A 20,842-nucleotide genomic window follows, 5' to 3' on the forward strand; every position below is an offset into this window, starting at 1 on the left:
TTTAAATATATATCTACCTTTTAGAGACTGCAAAGCCAACACATTTCGGCCCCTTCCCAGCCGAGCGGTCCATCGACCGCTGAGGCTGGGGGCCGCCCATTGCCTCCCCGCGCGGATGCGAGGCAGATGGGCTATTCCTTAGGGAGAGGGGGCGTGGTGCTGCCTTAAGAGGCCGCTCCCGCCCCCTCTAACGCAGTTCGAAATTCGCTCTCGGCCCGAGCAGGCACCTACCTGTTGCGGCGTGCTGCTGCGGGCCTTTAGAGAGCGGTGCGCGGCTTGGCGGGCTCGAGGCGAGCCGAAGACGGCTTCGGCGCTGCTCGGGCGTCTGTGTGACGCGGCAGCGCTGTGTCGGCGCGGAGAGGAGCCTTCGGAGCGGAGCCGGGACAGCGGCGTGCGGCTTTTCAACAGCGTGTTTGTTCGCGGGCCGCGCCTCCCTTCCCCGACCACCCCTCTCTTCCCATATTTTAGGCCTTATTTGGCCGGAGGTTGTCCGCCGGGCCGTGGCCCTTACGGCGGTAGCGGGCTGAGCGGCGCGTTGGGAGGCGGGTGGAGCCGCACTAGGCCCTGGTAGGCTGGGCCTTGGTTCCTTGTGTTTGGTGCAGGGCTCTGTTAAAGGGGCCGGCCGGCTTTTGTAGCGCTTTCGGCCAGCTGGGCCTGTAGTGGCCGCGCGTCGGGCGGGCTGCCTGGGACCACCCCCCTCCCTATTTTGATTGTAGGCCCCTCAGGGCCAGTTTGCTGAGGTGTAGGCAGGCTTCCCTTGGTAGGTGGGTTTGTGGGTGGCTACTGTACGCCCCTCTTGTTTCAGCAGTTTGGGGGTGCCCTTGATTTAGTGCCTGGGCCTTCCTCCGTCACCCCCCACACGCAGATCTGTTGTTGAGTGGTCGGTGGGGTGATTAAAAAAAAAAAAAAAAACACACACACACACACACAAACAAACAAATAAATTAAATAAATATACATAAATAATAGACACTAATAACATTAGGGAGGAGCTGTCATGGGTCCCCTGAAGGGCCGGGGCAATAAAAAAGGCAAGCAGCCGGCAAAACGCCCTGACAAAAGGCCACCCCCCGAGCCGCTCCCTGATGTAGACAGTAACGAGGCTCAGACCAGGCAAGCTATTATTAACCAATTGGCTGCCTTGGAGGAGGCGAGAGGTTTGCCCGGCCCGTCCAGGAGGGCTACCGGCCTCCTAGGGTCTGGCAGGGCTGCCACCATTTCCTTTCAGAAGGAGGTGTTGGCTCGTCTCTCTGTGTTGCAGGGAGCAGAAGGAACCAGTGGCGGGGCGAAGGATGGAGTGTCACACGAGACCGAACAGCAGAAGGAGCCCGACGTGGTTCTGTTGGCACCGGCGGTAGGCGATGGTAAGTCACCTGTGCTACAGCAAGGGGCATGGCCCTGGGGCCCTTGGGTGCCTAATGTGGTGTCGAGTCCCAGGCTTGGGACAGGTGTTCAGGCTGGGGGGGCCATCTCTTTGGGTGCAGTTCCACTTATAGGGCGGCAGGCGGCTTTTGGTTCCCCGCCTCAGTCAGGTCCTTCCTCTCCGTTTCCCGCACCAGAGAGTGCTTGGTCTCCTTGGGGTTTAGCCCCTGGGAGCGGCGGTCCCGAGGGCTGCCAGGGGATCTGGGGCCTTGGCCCGGCTAATTTTGTGCCACCATGGGGATGGCAGCAAGCCCCGCCCATGTCTTTACCGTCGGCCGGGCAACAGGGTGGGCTCTGGGGTTTTCCTTCGCACCCCCCTGTCCCTTACAGCTCATTGGAGTTTCACGCTTTGCCTTTTGGTGATCCGGCCATGCCTTTAGGCGACCACCTTACAGCCGCTACTCGGGAAAAAATCCTCAAAGGTGAATACGTTGACGTATTTAGCCTCCTTTATAGGGAATTAGAGAAAAAATCTAAGGACGAGCTGGACGAGAAAGATAAAGAGAAGCTCAGGCGCAGAAAAGTCGACAGGACTTGGGCAAATTGGTTGCCTGGTTTCCTTATTTATGCTGGCGTTCTCGCCAGAGCCCAACCATGGAGAGCAGCCCCGTTGTTCCAGTATTGCGATATTATATATCGCGCATACAATGATTTTGCTGGCGGGGCTTGGCTCCAGTATGATGAACAGTTCCGCATGAGGGCGGCTGTTAATCCTTGCATGCAGTGGAATCAGATAAACCAGCAGCTGTGGCTGCAGCTCATGGCACCAGCGAAACCCAATGTGGGTGAGCGTTCAGACAGCGGCCATCTGGTACAAAAGACAGCGGCATCTACTCCTACGGGCATCCGTTCAGCTGCGGGGCAGTCGACTCAGCCACGGCTCCTTTGCTGGGAGTTCACCTCCCAGGGCTCGTGTGCCAGGAAGGACTGTAAATATACGCACGAGTGCCCGGTCTGTGCGGGTCCGCACGCCTTAGCAGCCTGTACTAGGTCTAAGCAGAGGTGGCCTAACAAGCGGGCAGGAAGCGGGCCGGGGCAGCACCCTGGTAAAGAGCCCCAGCCCCATTCGGATGATGGGTCTTAGACTGTAGTTAAAGGTTTACCCTTTAGCTGATGTAGTGCAGCGCCCGTTTATACCCGTATTTGGATTTGGAATTATTACAAGATCCACTGGACCCTGTTCTTTTCCGTGGTTTTGCGTATTACTACGGGGGGAACTGCTTAAGGCGTTTGTTATCATTCTTGTTCTGCAATTCTGACAGTTTTTTCTTCTAGGTGCCGTGGCTGGTGGCAAGGGAAGGGATCCTTATTCGCGGCCACAGTACTGTAGTGGGCGGAATACCAAGCCCGATGGACGCTGAGCGCATTGCAGCTGGGCTAGAGTGTTCGAGCTGAGGTTACCTGGCAGGGTCGGCCTTGCTGCCGCGCCGTGGTTGGCGGACAGCTCGGGACCCTGTGGTTTGCACGCAACGAGTAATGGCCAATCTGGCCTTGCGCAAAGCCCTCTTTGGGGGGGGGTTTGGGATACGTTTTATTCTCCTTTCTGTCCAGCACACCGGAACTGCACAGTGTGGGCCGCGTCCATCTGTCAGTGAGGGGCAACAAGCTAATTTGGCTGACTTGCGGCAAGGGCTTCTTTGGGTTTTATGTGGGGTACAGCGGCCTAAGCAGAGGCTTGGCGCTGTCTGTGGCAGTTTGTGCTTGGGATTATGTTTTGGGGATCGGTGAGCTCCCGTTGCATCGCGCTGTTTTGGCGCATGACTTCCCTGGGGGACCGTAAGCTGTACGGCCCAAGGTTGGCTCCAGGGAGTCTGTGGATCCCGGCACGCGGTGAGTGTCCGCATCCCAGGCTGCACGTGTGAGGGGATGGCGGAGCTCAGGTGAGCGGTGATCAGGATGCCGGGCCGGCCGGGTCTGAGCCGGTTGATTGGCTCATACCCGGGGCTTTGGGGGCTCGCCCAGTTCCAGGTCAAGGAGGTGGTCGGGTGGACCCCTGGCTTGACCTGTCCCCATGTTTTGCCCTTGCCGTTAAGTTTAATAAAGTGGCCCTTTAATCCAATCCGGTGTGTGGCTCGTTATTCCGCCTGGGGTGGCAATTCGGCCCCTTCCCAGCCGAGCGGTCCATCGACCGCTGAGGCTGGGGGCCGCCCATTGCCTCCCCGCGCGGATGCGAGGCAGATGGGCTATTCCTTAGGGAGAGGGGGCGTGGTGCTGCCTTAAGAGGCCGCTCCCGCCCCCTCTAACGCAGTTCGAAATTCGCTCTCGGCCCACCCGCCCGCCCGTCAAGCAGTGCAGGCAGAGGCTGGTCGCCTGTTTATGGGGCCGGGTAGGAATTTTTCGCCCCGGAAGGTTTGGCAAGTTCTGGGGTGTTTTTGCCTACCCTGTACTGCTGATGTTTGGTGCTGGCAATTGGAATGGTGGTGCTGTTTGATAAGTTGGTCACTGGCAGTTTGTGCTTGGGATTATGTTTTGGGGATCGGTGAGCTCCCGTTGCATCGCGCTGTTTTGGCGCATGACTTCCCTGGGGGACCGTAAGCTGTACGGCCCAAGGTTGGCTCCAGGGAGTCTGTGGATCCCGGCACGCGGTGAGTGTCCGCATCCCAGGCTGCACGTGTGAGGGGATGGCGGAGCTCAGGTGAGCGGTGATCAGGATGCCGGGCCGGCCGGGTCTGAGCCGGTTGATTGGCTCATACCCGGGGCTTTGGGGGCTCGCCCAGTTCCAGGTCAAGGAGGTGGTCGGGTGGACCCCTGGCTTGACCTGTCCCCATGTTTTGCCCTTGCCGTTAAGTTTAATAAAGTGGCCCTTTAATCCAATCCGGTGTGTGGCTCGTTATTCCGCCTGGGGTGGCAATTATCCTCTATGGAGACTCAGCGGTCCTTTTGGGACTCACTCTTCTATTTCTAGCCAATCCCAGTTATAAGGAAGATGCATCATTGAGAAAAGTGTGGATTATGACACCACAAATTGATTTTTCACTGACAAGTCTTCAGAGGGAATGGGATTTTGAGTTCTTCTACGGAACCATTTCCTTCACATTTCACTCAAATGAACCTCCTGGCTTCCAGAACTTTCTTCAAGATGTAAAGCCCTTTGAGAAACAAGAGAATGGTTTTCTCAAGGTTTTCTGGGAGCAGGCATTTGACTGTTTCTATCCCAATCCCCAGGAGCCAATGGCCATCAGTGAAACATGTACTGGGGAGGAGAGGTTGGAGAGTCTTCCTAGTTCCCTTTTTGAAATGGGCATGACTGGTCACAGTTACAGCATTTACAATGCAGTCTATGCCATAGCACATGCTGTTCATGTGCTGTACTCATCCCAATTCAATCACAGGGCAATAGACAGTGGTGGAATAATGGAACTTTATGATGTCCAACCTTGGCAGGTACAATTGATCCAAGAAAACGTCTCTATAGCATGTCTATGATGGTAGAAAACGAGCACTTTTCCTGACTGGCCCGATAATAAACACAGTATATAGAATCAACTTTTGTGCCTTCTTATTCCTAGTGATAATCAGAAAAGCAAAATAGTCACTATATATTTCATTTCATTCACTGTCAATGAAAAATTAATAGACTTAGTTTTTCTGAAATTATATGAAGTTATAACATTTGTATTATATCAGCACTCAGACTCCAGTGTTTTGCTCCCTTTTCTGCTTTCAACTAGGTCCACCCTGTTCTACAAGGCATTGCATTTAATAACTCAGCTGGAGAAAGAGTCTCTTTTAATGATAAATGGGATATGGGAGATGGATTTGATATAACAAACGTGGTCACATTCCCAAACAAGTCATTCCACAGGGTAAAAATTGGACAGGTAAATCCCAATGCAGCTGAAGGAGAAAAATTCATCATTCATGAGAATATGATTGTATGGCAAACCATTTTTAATGAGGTATATATTTCTGTTTTCTAAGGTCCTTCTCCACTCTCTGGGTTGTTAACTGAGAGCCATGTTTTGTTTTGTTCTGATTTGCCTATCATGGTTTTTTTTCTTGATTGATTCATCTCATTCTTCAGGAGAAGCCAGGGTTTGCACTGAAATACTTCAGATATATCTTTAAATTCAAAAATATTTGTACATTTTAGAACATTTTAAACCTACAACAGGTTTTCCAGGTATGTGTGATGGTGAAAAAAAAGTTACCTTTGGCAGATTAATATGGCAGTCATGAAAAGAAACAGTCTTGCATTTGATTTGCCACTGCCTGTGTTTCCTTTTATTAATCTCACTTGGACTAGCTTTCCACCACTTAAAGGAGTCCTTCTTACGTTTTACAGCTTCCATTACTTTGTTGTTAACCATGCAGGTCTTCTCTTATACCTGTTTGTGCCTTTCCTAACTTGTGGTATATATTTTATCTGAGCTTCTAGGATTGTAGTTTTAAATAGCCTACAAGCTTCCCCAAGGGTTTTGACAGTATTTGCCTTTCCTTTCAGTTTCCTCTTCACATGCCTCCTCATCTCAGAGAATTTACCCCTTTTAAAGTTAAACGTCGTTGTGCTGGTCTTTTGGGGCAACTCTCTATTTTTACAAATGGTGTAATCAATAACGTTATGGTCACTGCTCCCAAGCGGTGCGATCACTTTTACATCTCTCACCAAGTCCTGGGCATTACTTAGGACCAAATCCAGGATCGCCCCACCACTGGTAGGCTCAGAGATCATCTGCTCCATAGCACAGTCATTGAGAGCATCTAGAAACTCAATCTCTTTCTCTTGACCGGAACACATATTGACCCAATCAATCTGCGGGTAATTAAAATCACTTATGATGACACAGTTTCTACATCTAGCCACCATCTTTAAGCCTTCCATCATATTATAGTCATCCTCTATCTTTTGATTTGGTGGGCGATAACAAACTCCCATGGTTAACCCTCTATTTCAACCCAAAGCATTTCTAGATGGGAAGCTAATTCTCTGACCTGAGTCTTACTGGACCATATGCCCTCTCTGACATACAGAGCCACCCCACCTCCAACCCTTCCCTCCCTATCCTTCCGTTATAACCTATATCCAGAAATCACTATGTCCCACTGATTCTCCTCATTCCACCAAGTTTCTGAAATTCCCACAATGTCTGTTTTCTCCCAACACTAAACATTCCAACTCACCAATTTTACTTTGAACACTTGTAGCATTTGTGTGGAAACATCTATAATTTCGTGAGAAGGGCGGGATATATATTCTAAATAAAATAAATAAATAAATAAATAAATAATTTCCCAGGCAAGCTAGGCCCGCCACCTTCCTCATGCCTCCTCGAGACTCTGGCAGGCAGTCATTCTGTTTTTCACCATCTCAGTGGACAACTCTGATCCATTACCCGGTAGAAAAGTAAGAGCTAACCCTTCATCTCTTTGAGATGAGTCCTCCCGAACCAGAGACATTTCATCTCCTGTTGGCTTAGATTTAGTTTAAAAACTGCTCTGCCCCTTTTTGATTTTAAGCGCCAGCAGCCTGGTTCCATCTAGGGACAAGTGGAGACCATCTCTTTTGTACAGCTCCCGCTTGTTCCAGAAAGCATCCCAGTGCCTAACAAACTTAAACCCTTCCTCCTTACACCATCGTCTCATCCACACATTGAGACTTCTATTTTGTGCCTGTCTCTCCATCCCTGCATGTGAAACAGGTAGCACTTCTGAGGGCTAAGAGCCCTTTAGCTCCCGCCCTTTGGCTCGCGCCAAAGGCTCGCACCTCTGCAAGGTGCAGCTTAATAATGCAAAGAGGGTGGGGAACACAGCCACTCCTAATCAATCAGCAGCAATCACCTTCAGCCCTTCACATGAACTCAGAAGTTTTCAGCAACTCCCCCAGCTGCTAAGCTACAAACCTCATGCTTGTAGCACTTCTCTGCTCTATCAGAGCTTTAATGTGCCTAGATTTAATTGATTATAGATATCACAATGATATGCTGATCATAATTGCTTATGTCTTTCTGCATACCTCAGCTGTAATGTCTAACGTTCTCTTCCTAAATTTTTTAGACATGGCCCCTTTCTCTGTGTAGCGATTACTGCAAACCTGGCTATCGTAAGAAAAAGAGGGAAGGGCAGCCATTTTGCTGCTATGATTGTGTTCCATGCCCAGGAGGGAAGATTTCAATCCAAACAAGTATGTGATCTGACTGTCAAATTTTTATGCAATTGAAAAAAGCCTTGTTAAGGTGATTTCCGCCTCTCTATGATTTTCAAAAATTCATCCATTAGGCAGTCTAAAGTAATTTCAGATCCAAAACCTTTTCTGAAATGGTTAGAAAAGGATCTAACGAATGCATCATGACCAAGGAGGCTGCCTATGTAAAGCCAACATACCCTTGACTAATTCTTATAGAATCATTGATCAAATTACTTGGGACCAAAAAGCACATGGGGAGGAATGGTGGCTCAGTGGTAGAGCATCTGCTTGGTAAGCAGAAGGTCCCAGGTTCAATCCCTGGCATCTCCAAAAAAGGATCCAGGCAAATAGGTGTGAAAAACCTTAGCTTGAGACCCTGGAGAGCCGCGGCAAGTCTGAGTAGACAACACTGACTTTGATGGACCGAAGGTCTGATTCAGTTTAAGGCAGCTTCATATGTCCGTATGTCCATATTGCAAGACTGTCTCCCCCACCCTCCCAAGATGATTACTCCTTCTATGGATATTTTAACAACTTTATGGGTAATCCCATATGACTCAGTCATCCTGTATGATTGCATATATCATGCAGAACTTTAACTGTGAAAAAATGATACTGCAAACTGCCTTCCAAACAAGTCACACAGTGAGCCTCAGAAGTGTCAGAGTCAGCATCATCCAGGGTTTCACAAAACTTAAAAAAAAAAAAAATCTGAGTAGTGGTTTTAAAAAAGTTCATATTCTGCATTACCATAAGTGTTACAGAATTGTCAAGAAACTGAGCTCCTTTCATCTGGACTTTCACAAGTTTCCTTTACTTCCGTTTTTAAAAACTTCAAATTCGACATTGCTGCATTTTCTGAGGAAACTATAAGGCAGGTCAAGCTTTGTATGAAGGAAGGATCAATTGAAGAGTGGTCATTTCAACAAACCAGGGCTAAATCTGAGTAATAAAGACATAGGGGAATGAAGGAGGGACGGGGGTGAGTCTATCTCAGTATTATACCTGGGGAGCATACTTGTGTTGCAGTGTTCATTTTGGCACAACTTGGAGGCTGGTATTGGAAAACCAGATCTTATTGTATCAGTGTAAAGATCAAATAGCTAAAAATCAATGCAGAAAAACAATGACAACAACTATAATATATAACCACAGCATGATTTAGAATACCATCTGAGTTTTTAGAATACCAACATTTCAAATCCAATAATGAGTTGAAAAAGGAAAGGTCCCCTGTGTAAGCAACAGGCGTTTCCGACTGGGGTGACGTTGCGTTCACAATGTTTTCATGGCAGACTTTTTACAGGGTGGTTTTCCATTGCCTTCCCCAGTCTTTCACACTTTCCCCCCAGCAAGCTTGGACTCATTTTACCAACCTCAGAAGGATGGAAGGCTGAGTCAACCTTGAGCAGTCTACCTGAACCAGTTTTTGATGGGATAGATGTCAGGTCGTGAGCAAAGAGTTCAGATCACAGTACTGCAGTATTGCTGCTTTACCACTCTGTGTTGATATGCCCCTAAAACTAAATATGCCCCTAAAGCTCCCATGTAACGTTTCATATAATGGCCGCTGATAATCTTTCCCCCCCCCAGATATGGACAATTGCATCAAATGCCACAGTGATCAATATCCAAGCAAAAACAAAGACGGATGCATCGCCAAGACATTAAGCTTCTTGTCTTTTGAAGAACCTTTAGGAATTAGTTTGGCTTCCATAGCTGTCTGTTTTTCCCTCATCACAGCCACAGTGCTAGGAATCTTCATTAAGCACAAAGACACCCCCATCGTCAAAGCCAACAACCGGGAGATCACCTACATACTTCTCATTGCTCTCCTGCTCTGCTCACTTTCTTCTCTTCTATTCCTTGGCCGACCAATGAAGGTGACCTGCTTCCTCCGACAGCCTGCTTTCGGCATCATCTTCTCAGTGGCTGTTTCCTGTGTTTTGGCCAAAACCATTACTGTGGTTGTAGCTTTCATGGCCACCAAACCAGGGTCCAGCATGAGGACATTGGTGGGGAAATGGCTGGCTAACTCCATCATCCTTTCCTGTTCCCTTGTTCAAGCCACCATTTCTATGGTATGGCTGGCAACCTCACCACCTTTTCCTGATTTTGACACAGAGTCTTTGACCCAAAGTATCATACTAGAATGTAACGAGGGGTCTGTCACTATGTTTTATATTGTCTTGGGCTACATGGGGCTTTTATCTCTCATCAGCTTGACTGTGGCTTTTCTAGCCAGGAAGTTGCCGGACAGTTTTAATGAAGCCAAGTTCATCACTTTCAGCATGCTGATCTTTTGTAGTGTTTGGGTCTCTTTTGTTCCAGCCTATCTGAGCAGCAAAGGGAAATCCATGGTCGCTGTGGAGATCTTTTCTATTTTGGTGTCTAGTGCTGGATTACTAGGCTGTATCTTTTCCCCCAAATGCTACATCATTGTATTGAGACCTGAGCTGAACAGGAAAGAGGCACTAATAAGGAGAAAAAAATCACTAACCATTGTGATTCCTATTTCCTTTCTCTTTCTTTCTTTTTTTCTTTAGTTACATTCATCCTAACACACACACACCAACAAGAGGGCACACTTATAAAAGATAGGAAAGATAGTGAAGTTTTAAGAAAGGGATTTTTTACTTTCCATTGTCTGATTGATTGATTAAGATTTATATTCCAACATACCCTGCAAATAGACTCAGAATGCCTTCTGTTTTATCAAACAATTAACCATTCCATAAAACATTGAATCTACAAAACATTAATTCCAAGGAAGAATTCCAATGACTCATTTAAAATACCTAACTGGCAGTTCAGCAGTCAGTTACATTTCAGTGCTCAGTAAGTCCATGCCAGAAAAAGGTGGTGGATCATTCCGATTTAATAACTCAGCTGTAACTGGAGACAATAAATGTGAATGATCCATGGAGTAATTGAAGCAGTTGAAGCAATTGACTGTTGGGGGGGGGGCGTATTCTTTCATGTCTGTTGCCTCAACCTGAGTTTTACAGACCCCCCTGATCTCATTTGGGAGCAAGGTCCACTAGGCCAAGCCAGGGTACCAACCAGTGAAAAGAACAGAAGGGGAGATTTGTCTCAGGAGCCAGACAGGTTATTGTTTCTTGAATTGTACTAGACAATGTCTGAAATTAGTTTTAAGCATTTCACAAGTTTGGGGGATGCCAGTAAGACTCCACAGAAGAACTTGGGTTGGGAGAAATAGCTAGGGGTTTGTTCAATCTATTTGATATTAAGAACATAAGAACATAAGAGAAGCCATGTTGGATCAGGCCAACGGCCCATCAAGTCCAACACTCTGTGTCACACAGTGGCAAAAAATTTTATATACACACATACACTGTGGCTAATAGCCACCGATGGACCTCTGCTCCATATTTCTATCTAAACCCCTCTTGAAGGTGGCCATACTTGTGGCCGCCACCACCTCCTGTGGCAGTGAATTCCACATGTTAATCACCCTTTGGGTGAAGAAGTACTTTCTTTTATCCGTTTTAACCTGTCTGCTCAGCAATTTCATCGAATGCCCACTTGACATTTTCAGTGAGTTATCTACCACGACCCCAAGATTTCTGCAGAAATGTACTGCAAATTGACTACTTATACTGAAAGTTCTCCATAGGGATGTGCAAAAAAAAAAAATTGGTTTTACACGGATTCGGAAGTATACGGGGGGGGGGGAATTCGGAATCCCCGTATACTCCTGAATACCGCATTCAGAATAGCCGCATATACGGTAGATGCACGGCTATTACCGAATACACGGCCCTATTATACCCTATGGGCCATTGAAATCAATGGCAAATAGGGTATATTTGAAGCCGCATGGAGGGGAAGGGGTTTGAGGGAGAGCCCCCAAATTTGCAGGGGACCTGCAGGGGACTTTCTGTTGCCTACTTGCAGCCCATAAATATGTCCTGGCAAACCAGAACATGTGACTGTCAACTCCATGGGCTGAAATTCTGTAGTAAAGCTATGATGGATCCATGACCAAACAGGGAGACATGACAGAATTCAGGGGAACAGCTTGGATTTCCATAGCAGCCTACTTTGTCATATCAAAAAATCTTATCTTTTTTTGCGATGCGGTGACCATAATTGTACACAGTATTTCAAATGAGGTCGCACCATCGATTTGTACAGTGGCATTATGATAGTTGCTTTATTTGTTTTCAATTCCCTTCCTAATAATTCCCAGCATTGTGTTGGCCTTTTTTATTGCAATTGCACAGTCTCGACATTTTCAGTGAGTTATCTTCTATGACCCCGTATACTCTTGAATACCACATTCGGAATAGCCGCATATACGGTAGATGCACGGCTATTACCTAATGGGCCATTGAAATGAATGGCAAATAGGGTATATTTGAAGCCGCATGGAGGGGAGGGGGTTTGAGGGAGAGCCTCCAAATTTGCAGGGGACCTGTAGGGGACTCTCCCCTCCAACCCCCCCAAGTCCCAAAACTATTGGGCCAGGGGATCCCATTCCAGGGGCACCCAAAGAGGGTGCCCCTATTCCATCATTATACCCTATGGGCCATTGAAATCAATGGCAACATAGGGTATAATTAGAGGCTACTGGGGGGGCAGGGGGTTTGAGGGAGAGCCCCCAAATTTGCAGGGGACCTGCAGGGGACTCTCCCCTCCAACCCCCCCAAGTCCCAAAAAGATTGGGCCAGGGGGTCCCTGTCTTTGGGCTCCCCAAATGTCCCATTGCCAACAATGATGGGGAAAGCCCAATTAGCCACTTCCTCACTGTAATTGTCGTGGGAAAAGTGGCTCTGGGGAGCAGGGGGTTTTGAGGAGAGCCCCCCCCCCAACTGCTGTGCAGCTTCAGGGCACTGTCCCACACAAAACCCACAAGGCCAAAAAAAATTGGACAGGGGGTCCAATTCCTGGGGCACCCAAAGCCAAACCTAACTTCACATCAGAGAATCTCTATAGGACCCAAATGCACTACATCCCTCTATCTACTCTATGAACCCTGCAGGCCTGGAAGCAATATAAACCCAGTTGCCAACGTCACTGCCACACAAAACACAATCTGCTCAAGGTCTGCTCTGCAGACCTGGCTGCAGCAAACCCAGATGCCAGCTCTCCAGCCCTGCCCCAAACAACATGGGGAGAGCTGGCCAACCAAAACAAGCCTGCTGGTTCTGGGTCTCTCACCCAGGTGCCAGCTTCCCTGCCACAGAATACACAATCTACAGATGCCAGCTCTCCAGCCCTGCCCCAAACAACATGGGGAGAGCTGGCCAAACACAACAAGCCTGCTGGTTCTGGGTCTTTCACCCAGGTGCCAGCTTCCCTGCCACAGAACACACAATCTACTCTATAAAAACAAGAAAGTGACCCAGCCCACACACACCCTCGCCAACCCCCACACCAACCAGAGGTAATTTAAAAAAAACAAAACAAAACCAGCAGAATCACAAAAGGCCAAGAGTTAAAAAAAAGTGGCCTTTTCACCAACAAGAAAGCTCAGGCCAAATCAGTCAACAACACCCCCCCTCTAAAACCAGAACCAGGAAAAGGGGGACAAAAGTGGCCTTTTAAACAATGGAAATTAGGCCAAACAGCACTCCCCCAAGAACCTGAAGAGAAGAGTAACAGCAGCAGCACAAAACAGCAGCAACAAATCAAAAACTGAATACTTTTAAAACAGTAAGAAAATTAACTTTTAACAATACATGAACTTTGCGAACCCCTCCCCCCCAAAAAAACCCCCTTCACCCTAACCCCAAGAAATCCAAGCCACCCAAATCAGGAGAAGTAAAAGGACACTGCACTTTTAAAAGTCCTCTCACTAAATTAAGATATGGGCAAATTGGCAAAATCCCCCCCACCCCAGGCCCCCTCCCCAAGCAGAAACCCCTAACCCCAAATAAGCTACCCAACCACCACCCAAATCTGGATAAGTAAAGGGACTCTAAGTCTTAAACAGTCTTTTTACCAACAATAAATAAAAACAGGAACCCCAAGACTGTCTTACCTTGTCTTCTCCAGGGAAGTCTTGTAAGGCTGAGTGAGAGAGCAGCAGGCAGCAGCTGAAGCCAAGGGCCAGCCAGCAGCAGCACAATCTCTCACACACAGCAGCAATGGAGGAGTCCTCCAGCCAGGAAGGAAGACTCCTTTAAAAGCCCTGCAAATCATGCATTTGCAATGCATTTTGCAAATGCATGCTTTGGATTGGCTGCTGGGGCTCCTCTTCCCCCTCGTCCCCTCCCTGATCCAAGGGAGAGGCGGGAAAAGGCAACTAAAGGCGGGAAAGTAGGCAAGCAGCTCCTTTGAGGCTGCAGAAGCTACTTTCCCGCCTTTTGAATTGATAGCCATTCGGAGGTATACGGCGAGCCATATTCGGCTGCCGTATAATGGGCACCTATGGGGATCGGCTTCAGCCTATTCCGTATACAGCCGAATCAGTGGTGATTCGGCTGTAAATACGGCTCGGCCGAACCGAATGCACATCCCTAGTTCTGCATCAAGTTCCCTATCAAAATCATGACTTTATCCTCTTCATCTTTGGTTGTCATCAGGGGTGGAATTCTAACAGGAGCTCCTTTGCATATTAGGCCACACAACCCCTGATGTAGCGAATCCTCCAAGAGCTTACAAGGCTATTTTTGTAAGCTCCCGGAGGATTGGCTACATCAGGGGTGTGTGGCCTAATATGCAAAGGAGCTTCTGCTAGAATTCCACCCCAGGTTGTCATACTAGTCTTGAATGTGCCTACATTTTTCCTACGTTTAGGAGCAGAACTAACTTGTGTTCAAAACCACACAAAAAAAGTGTTTGGTATGAAAGTTTCTAGGGTTCTTGTTGGCGAAATGAATCATTTCTCACTGGAATTGTCCAAATCACTGTAATTTGATCTTCATTCCAAACCCCTGTTGGCTTTCAGAAAATTCTAGATGATAAGTATTGAAATAGTTATAGAACCATAGAGTCATCAGCAGCTGGAAGGAAGAACAAAATGTCAGTGTGATAACTTTTTTTGCCAGTTGCCTTTTAAAGCCAGCTTGTCAGACTTCCTTGGAGGTTTTAAAACAGAGGCTAGATGGCCATCTGACAGCAATGAAGAACCTGTGAATTTAGGGGTAGGCATTTGTGAGGTTCCTGCATTGTTCAGGGGGTTGGATTAGTTGACCCTGGAGTTCCCTTCCAACTCTATGATTCTATGACTATTTTCACTCTGATGCAGTAGGTGTTTCTGTTGCCAGCTCCTCCCCCCCCCTCGATGGTGAATTCCCTTCCTTTCAAAAATTTTCCTTTGGTGTCCCATGTAGCATGATGAAGGCTGGCTGAGGCTGTAAATAGGCATAGGAAAGATATGCATTACTGGCACGATGTTCAAACTAGTTCTGCTGCTTCTACCTCCAATCTCACAGAAAGCTAAGATCACAAAGTGTCACATGAAGGATCTACTCTCCATTCCCCATGACTGGTACCAGCCGGGAGATCTCCGCATAGGTGGAATAGTTTTCTAGATAGTTTATCACTTGTATGAAATAGCTGTTCATCAACATCCAGTTCAAGAGTTGCATAGGGGTCCATACGAAAGAATTATTATGTTTCTCTTGTGAACATGGCCTGGCTTCACCCTTGAACTTTGAAATGTGCAAGGGAAAAGATGTTGACAAAAAGAAGGTGAACCCTAGTTCTGCCCCAGCACTCTTTCTTTTCAACCACATTCAGAATGTTCTTTATTAAGTCTTGTTTGCCGTCCATCTGGCATGTCTTGATTCACAAAGAAGAATATTTCCATGTCTGGAGGGCAGCAGAAAGGAATAACACATCCTCAAAACATTTTAAAAATATATAAATGCCTGGGGACCCAATGCCAAACAAGCGGAATTCCTTCAGACCAGTCACCTGATTCAGTATAAAGCATCTCCATGTGTTTATGTGACAACGTGAGATGCCTTCAGCGTATGGATTTCCCAGAAAATGTCCTATTTGTTTAAAAGCTGAGATAAATTAGCCAGAACAGTGTTTGATTTTGATTCTCAGTGGTTCTACTTGTAAAATATATGTGAACACTAATTTTTAGCTGACTTATGGATCATTAACCCCAGAGGCGAGAGATGGAAAACTATCTGCTTCCTTTTACTTTTACTGCGTGGTTCCAAATGAAGCTCATCGAAATACGGGGATCGTCCAGTTACATCTCAATTTCTAATGGAAGTGGGTTGGGCTTTTTGCTGGGGATGATGACAGTGGAGAACATTTCTTGAAGCTCCTGGGGCCATCGCTTTCACGAAATGGAATCTGTTTGGCTTTGATGCAGAAAATTCCATACAAAACCAAATTCAATGACATGGATTATATCATTTATATATATATATATATATATATATATATATATATATATATATATGTGTGTGTGTGTGTGTGTGTGTGTGTGTGTGTGTGTGTGTGTGTGTGTGTGTGTGTGTGATATAATCCATGTCATTGAAATTGGTTTTGTATATATGTAAGTATTTACCTTTCAGAGACAGCAAAGCCAATGCAGTTATCCTCTATGGAGACTAAATGGTTCTTATAATTGACAATCTGATATTTCTAGATCTTTCATTCTGGATTTCTCTTAAATACTAAGCCTCACTTAATCCCAGATAACTGGGACACAAAGTGGGTAACAACAATGAGAACCAGTAAAAGCACAGGTTTCTAAAAAAAAAAAAAAACCCAACACAGCAGAATAACCACTAGACAAGCTTTAAAAATAACCTTCACCATAAACTGCTGTCTTTCATTGTACATACAATGCTATTACATTGAAGAGGGAAATCTGTTCTAAAGAGTTCTCTTTTGCAAGCTCTACAGAACTGTGAGCAAGATGCAGATCTTTTAACTTCCTCTGGAAGCCTATTCCATAACACTGGATCAGCAAAGAAAAAGCCCACAAAAAAAAAGACACTTCCTTGACACTGGGGACTACCAGCAGATTTTGCGATCCGGACCAAAGTGCTCGCTGGGGCATATATGGGGAAAGGCGGTCCCTGAGGTATGCAGGCCCCAGCCATATAGAGCTTTAAAGGTTAAAACCAGCACCTTGAAGCAAATCCGGTACATTATGAACATATGAACATATGAAGCTGCCTTATACTGAATCAGACCCTTGGTCCATCAAAGTCAGTATTGTCTTCTCAGACTGGCAGCGGCTCTCCAGGGTCTCAAGCTGAGGTTTTTCACACCTATTTGCCTGGACCCTTTTTTGGAGATGCCAGGGATTGAACCTGGGACCCTCTGCTTCCCAAGCAGATGCTCTACCACTGAGCCACCGTCCCTCCCCTGATCTTTTTTTTTTTTTAATTTTAAACATTTATTGAAGTTCAAACAAAAAGTACAAACAAAAAACCAAAGACACCACCAAAAAGTAACATTACAAAAGGAGAAAAAAAATACATATATCCCATACCCACCCATCATCCACCACCACATGTGAAAGGAGCTTTGGGAGCATATAGGAATATTAAATCTACTGTCTCGTATCATATCCCATACTTTTCGCCCATATATACACTGGTTCCCAAGTTTTTATACATTCTTGCCAATTTCCGTCTCTCAACCTTATGGTTAAGACATCCATTTCGGCAGACTCCAGTAATTTAAACAAAAATTCTTCCTTACACGGGATTTGGGGGGATTTCCAATATTTTGCAAAGAGAATTCTGGCAGTTGTAATCATATATATTACCAATTTTTTCTCACCCTGAGTTAAGTTTTCTCTACATACACTCAACAAATATAGTTCGGGGGAGTGTTTCAGCCTTTTCTTTAATACCTTTTGGATCCATATACTTATTTGTGTCCAAAATTTTCTAGCAATCTCACAGTTCCACCAAATGTGATAGAGTGTCCCTTTAACTTTTTTACATTTCCAACATTTGTCATTATAGGTTGGGTTCATTCTGGCTAATCTCGCAGGAGTCAGGTACCACCTATACATCATTTTATATAAGTTTTCTTTGAAGACTACCGATTTAGTCAATTTGATGTTATATTTCCAAATCTTTTCCCATTCTTCCAATTCAATCGAATAGCCAAAGTCCTGTAACCATCTTATCCAGCTCTCTTTAACCGTTTCCGACTGCATTTCCGTCTCTAATAACCAGCTGTAAATTTTTGAAATAAGATTTTTGGGTTCATATATCATTGTATCAAATTCATTTACTTTGGCGTCTTTAGGAAAGCCCACGCTTTTATCAGATTGGTACGTTGACTTAATTTGGCACCTGACCCACCAGTCCGGGATTATGTTTACTTCCAGATTTAGGTTGTTTTTGGTATCTAACAGTGTTGCATAATTTTGAGGAGTTTTCCAGTCATATAAATTAGGGTGGGTAGCTGCTTCCACTGGTGAAACCCACAATGGAGTATATGTATAAATTTTCTTTTTAGTCTCAAACCAAATCTTATAAATTGCCTTGCGAACTTCATGTGCCTGGAAATTGGTGCTTTTTGGCGAGGTCTGGTACCAGATGTATGCATGCCAGCCTTTAGTCAGTCCTGCCCCCTCTAATACTAGTAATCTTTTGTTTTCTAACAGACACCAATCTCTGGCCCAGGCTAGGCAAGAGGCTTTATAGTATAAATACCAGTTTGGTAAGGCCATACCCCCTCTTAATTTGCTCTCTTGAAGAATTTTTAACTTAATCCTTGGCTTCTTGTTTTGCCATACAAAAGTCATAATCATTTTGTTGAGCTTTTGAAAGAACAAATTGGGTAGTTGGACTGGAATCATCTGAAATAAGAATAGGATTCTAGGCAAAATGTTCATCTTAGTTGTGGCTACTCTTCCCAGAAGGGAAATTTGCAGGTCTCGCCATTTCTCCAAATCCATTTCAATTTCCTTTAAAATCTTCTCATAGTTGTCACAATAGAGAGATTTCACATCATTTGTTAAGTGAATTCCCAAATATCGAATTTTCTTCTCATTTTTAAAGCCCGATTTATCTTCTAATTGCTTAATTTGCTCTTTGGTCATATTTTTAGTTAGGAATTTAGTTTTCTGTGTATTAACTTTAAATCCAGAGACTTCTCCAAATTGTTGCAAATTCATTTTTAGTTTATCAATCGAAGAGATAGGATCCTCCAGAAAAAACAACAGGTCGTCTGCAAATGCTTGAATCTTAAATTCTTCGTTCTTTACCTTCAAGCCTCTAATTTCAGTATCCTCTCTTATTTTTTGAATCAAGAATTCTATTGTAGTTACAAAAAGAAGAGGGGAAAGAGGGCACCCTTGTCTGGTCCCCTGTTCTATTTCCACAAATTCTGAGTTGTTCCCATTTATATTAATTCTTGCATTTTGTTTGGTATATATAACCTCAATGAGCTTCTTAAAATTCTTGCCACAACCAATAGCCTCCAATGCTTTGCTCATAAAATTCCAATTCACGTTGTCAAACGCTTTTTCAGCATCCAATGAGATTCCTGCAAATTGTTTATCAGGATGATCCTTATAGTATTCTAAGATGTTCAAAAAATATCTTAAGTTCTGCCGCATCATTCTTCCCGGTATGAATCCAGTTTGATCTTCCTGTACTATATTGGTTACTACTTTCTTAAATCTATTTGTCAGTATCGTTGCAAAAATTTTGTAATCTGCGTTTAGGAGAGAAATTGGTCTATAATTCTTAATTTCCGTTAACTCTGTTCCTTCTTTATGAATTAATGTAATCAACGCCTCTCTCCAAGATGTTGGAATTATTGCTGATTCCTGAATTTTCTCCAACAATTTTTTATAGGGAATTAAAAGTACATCTTCAAGAGATTTATATACTTCCACCGGAAGACCATCCAAACCGGGCGTTTTGTTAGATTTCTGTTGCTTAATTGCTTCAATTATCTCATGGATTGTGATAGAGCTATCTAATGAATCCTGTTGTTCTTTCGTAATTTGTTTCACATTAACGCTTTGGATATATTCTTCTTGCCGTTGCTCTTCAATTTCCTGTTTTTTGTATAGATTTTGATAAAAGCTTTTGACAATTCGTTCCATTTGATCTTCTTGTGTGGTCTCTTCACCTTCTTGATTTTTAAGTGATCTTATAATTTTTTTTTCCTTTTCCTTTTTAAGTTTGTAGGCTAACCATCTGCTTGTTTTATTTGCATTTTCAAAAAAGTTTTGTTTAGTCCATTTCATTTTCCTTTCCAGTTCTTCTGTTAGCCATAAATTAATTCTGTGTTGCGTAACTTGTATTTTTACTTTTATCTCTTTCGTATTACGAATTTTCTGCTGCTTCTCTTGCTCTTTTAGATCTTTCACTAAATCGTTAAATAGCTTCATACGTTCCCGATTTCTTTTCGCCGAATAGCTAATAGCCATACCCCTAAAAAAGGCCTTGAAAGTATCCCAAATATTCTGGATGCTAGTATCTTCTTCCACATTACGTTGAAAAAATTCTTTTATTTCTTTTTTCGCCCCTTCCAGAAATGCTGTCTCTTTTAAAATTTGGGTATTCAAAGTCCAACGACTGTTCCTTGATGGATAATGTATCATCACTTGCAATGGATTATGGTCAGCAAATGTTTTCGGGAGAATGTTAGCTTGGTTAACTTGTGGAATCAAGCCTATCGTCATCCAACACATGTCGATTCTAGACCAACACCTGTGAGCTTGTGAAAAGTGTGTAAAATCTTCTGTTTGTGGGTTCTTAACCCTCCAGATATCAATAAGACTTAGTTCCTCTACCATCTTGAGAAAAGTCTTTGGCAAGACACTGCGTGATGGATTTTTCTTTAACTTTTCGAATTTTTTATCTTTTTGAGCGTCAAATACCGCATTAAAATCTCCTACAATGCAACAAGTTTCCGTCTGTAACTCCACTAATTTCTCATGTACATTTTTATAGAAATTTTCTTGTTTGTCGTTCGGGGCGTATATATTTACAAACAAAATCTTTTTTTTGTTAATTGTTGTTTCTATTATCAGGATCCTTCCCAATTCATCTCTATAGATCAGTTTGGAGTCTATATTATGGTGAACATATATGGCTACTCCTCTCCTCTTCCCTTCATCACACGAACAATATAACTGTCCCAATCTCTTATTTTGTAGAAACTTAGTATCACTTTCCTTTATATGCGTTTCTTGAAGACAAATTATTTGGGCTTTAGTTTTCTGAAGCAGTAGAAAGGTTTTCCTTCTCTTCTTTGGTTCATTTAAACCGTTCACATTTACCGATATAATCTGCAATCCCGTCTTTTTGTTCATCCTAATATCGTTTTACTTTCTTCTGTTGTTCTTTGGTCTCTTTTAGTGAATTGTCTTGTTCT

The 20,842-nt window shown here is 44.6% G+C and overlaps 1 protein-coding gene across 1 annotated transcript; it reads left to right on the forward strand.

Moving 5' to 3' along the window:
• Positions 1–4,374: 4,374 nt before the first annotated feature.
• On the forward strand, positions 4,375–15,271 carry LOC132583019 (vomeronasal type-2 receptor 26-like). Its single transcript, XM_060254686.1, has 4 exons — positions 4,375–4,806; positions 7,417–7,543; positions 9,140–10,010; positions 15,241–15,271. The coding sequence occupies exons 1-4, from the start codon at positions 4,375–4,377 to the stop codon at positions 15,269–15,271; spliced, it is 1,461 nt and encodes a 486-aa protein (XP_060110669.1).
• Positions 15,272–20,842: the final 5,571 nt, after the last annotated feature.

This window comes from Heteronotia binoei, chromosome 15, assembly GCF_032191835.1.
Source record: "Heteronotia binoei isolate CCM8104 ecotype False Entrance Well chromosome 15, APGP_CSIRO_Hbin_v1, whole genome shotgun sequence".
NCBI classification, from domain to species: domain Eukaryota; kingdom Metazoa; phylum Chordata; class Lepidosauria; order Squamata; family Gekkonidae; genus Heteronotia; species Heteronotia binoei.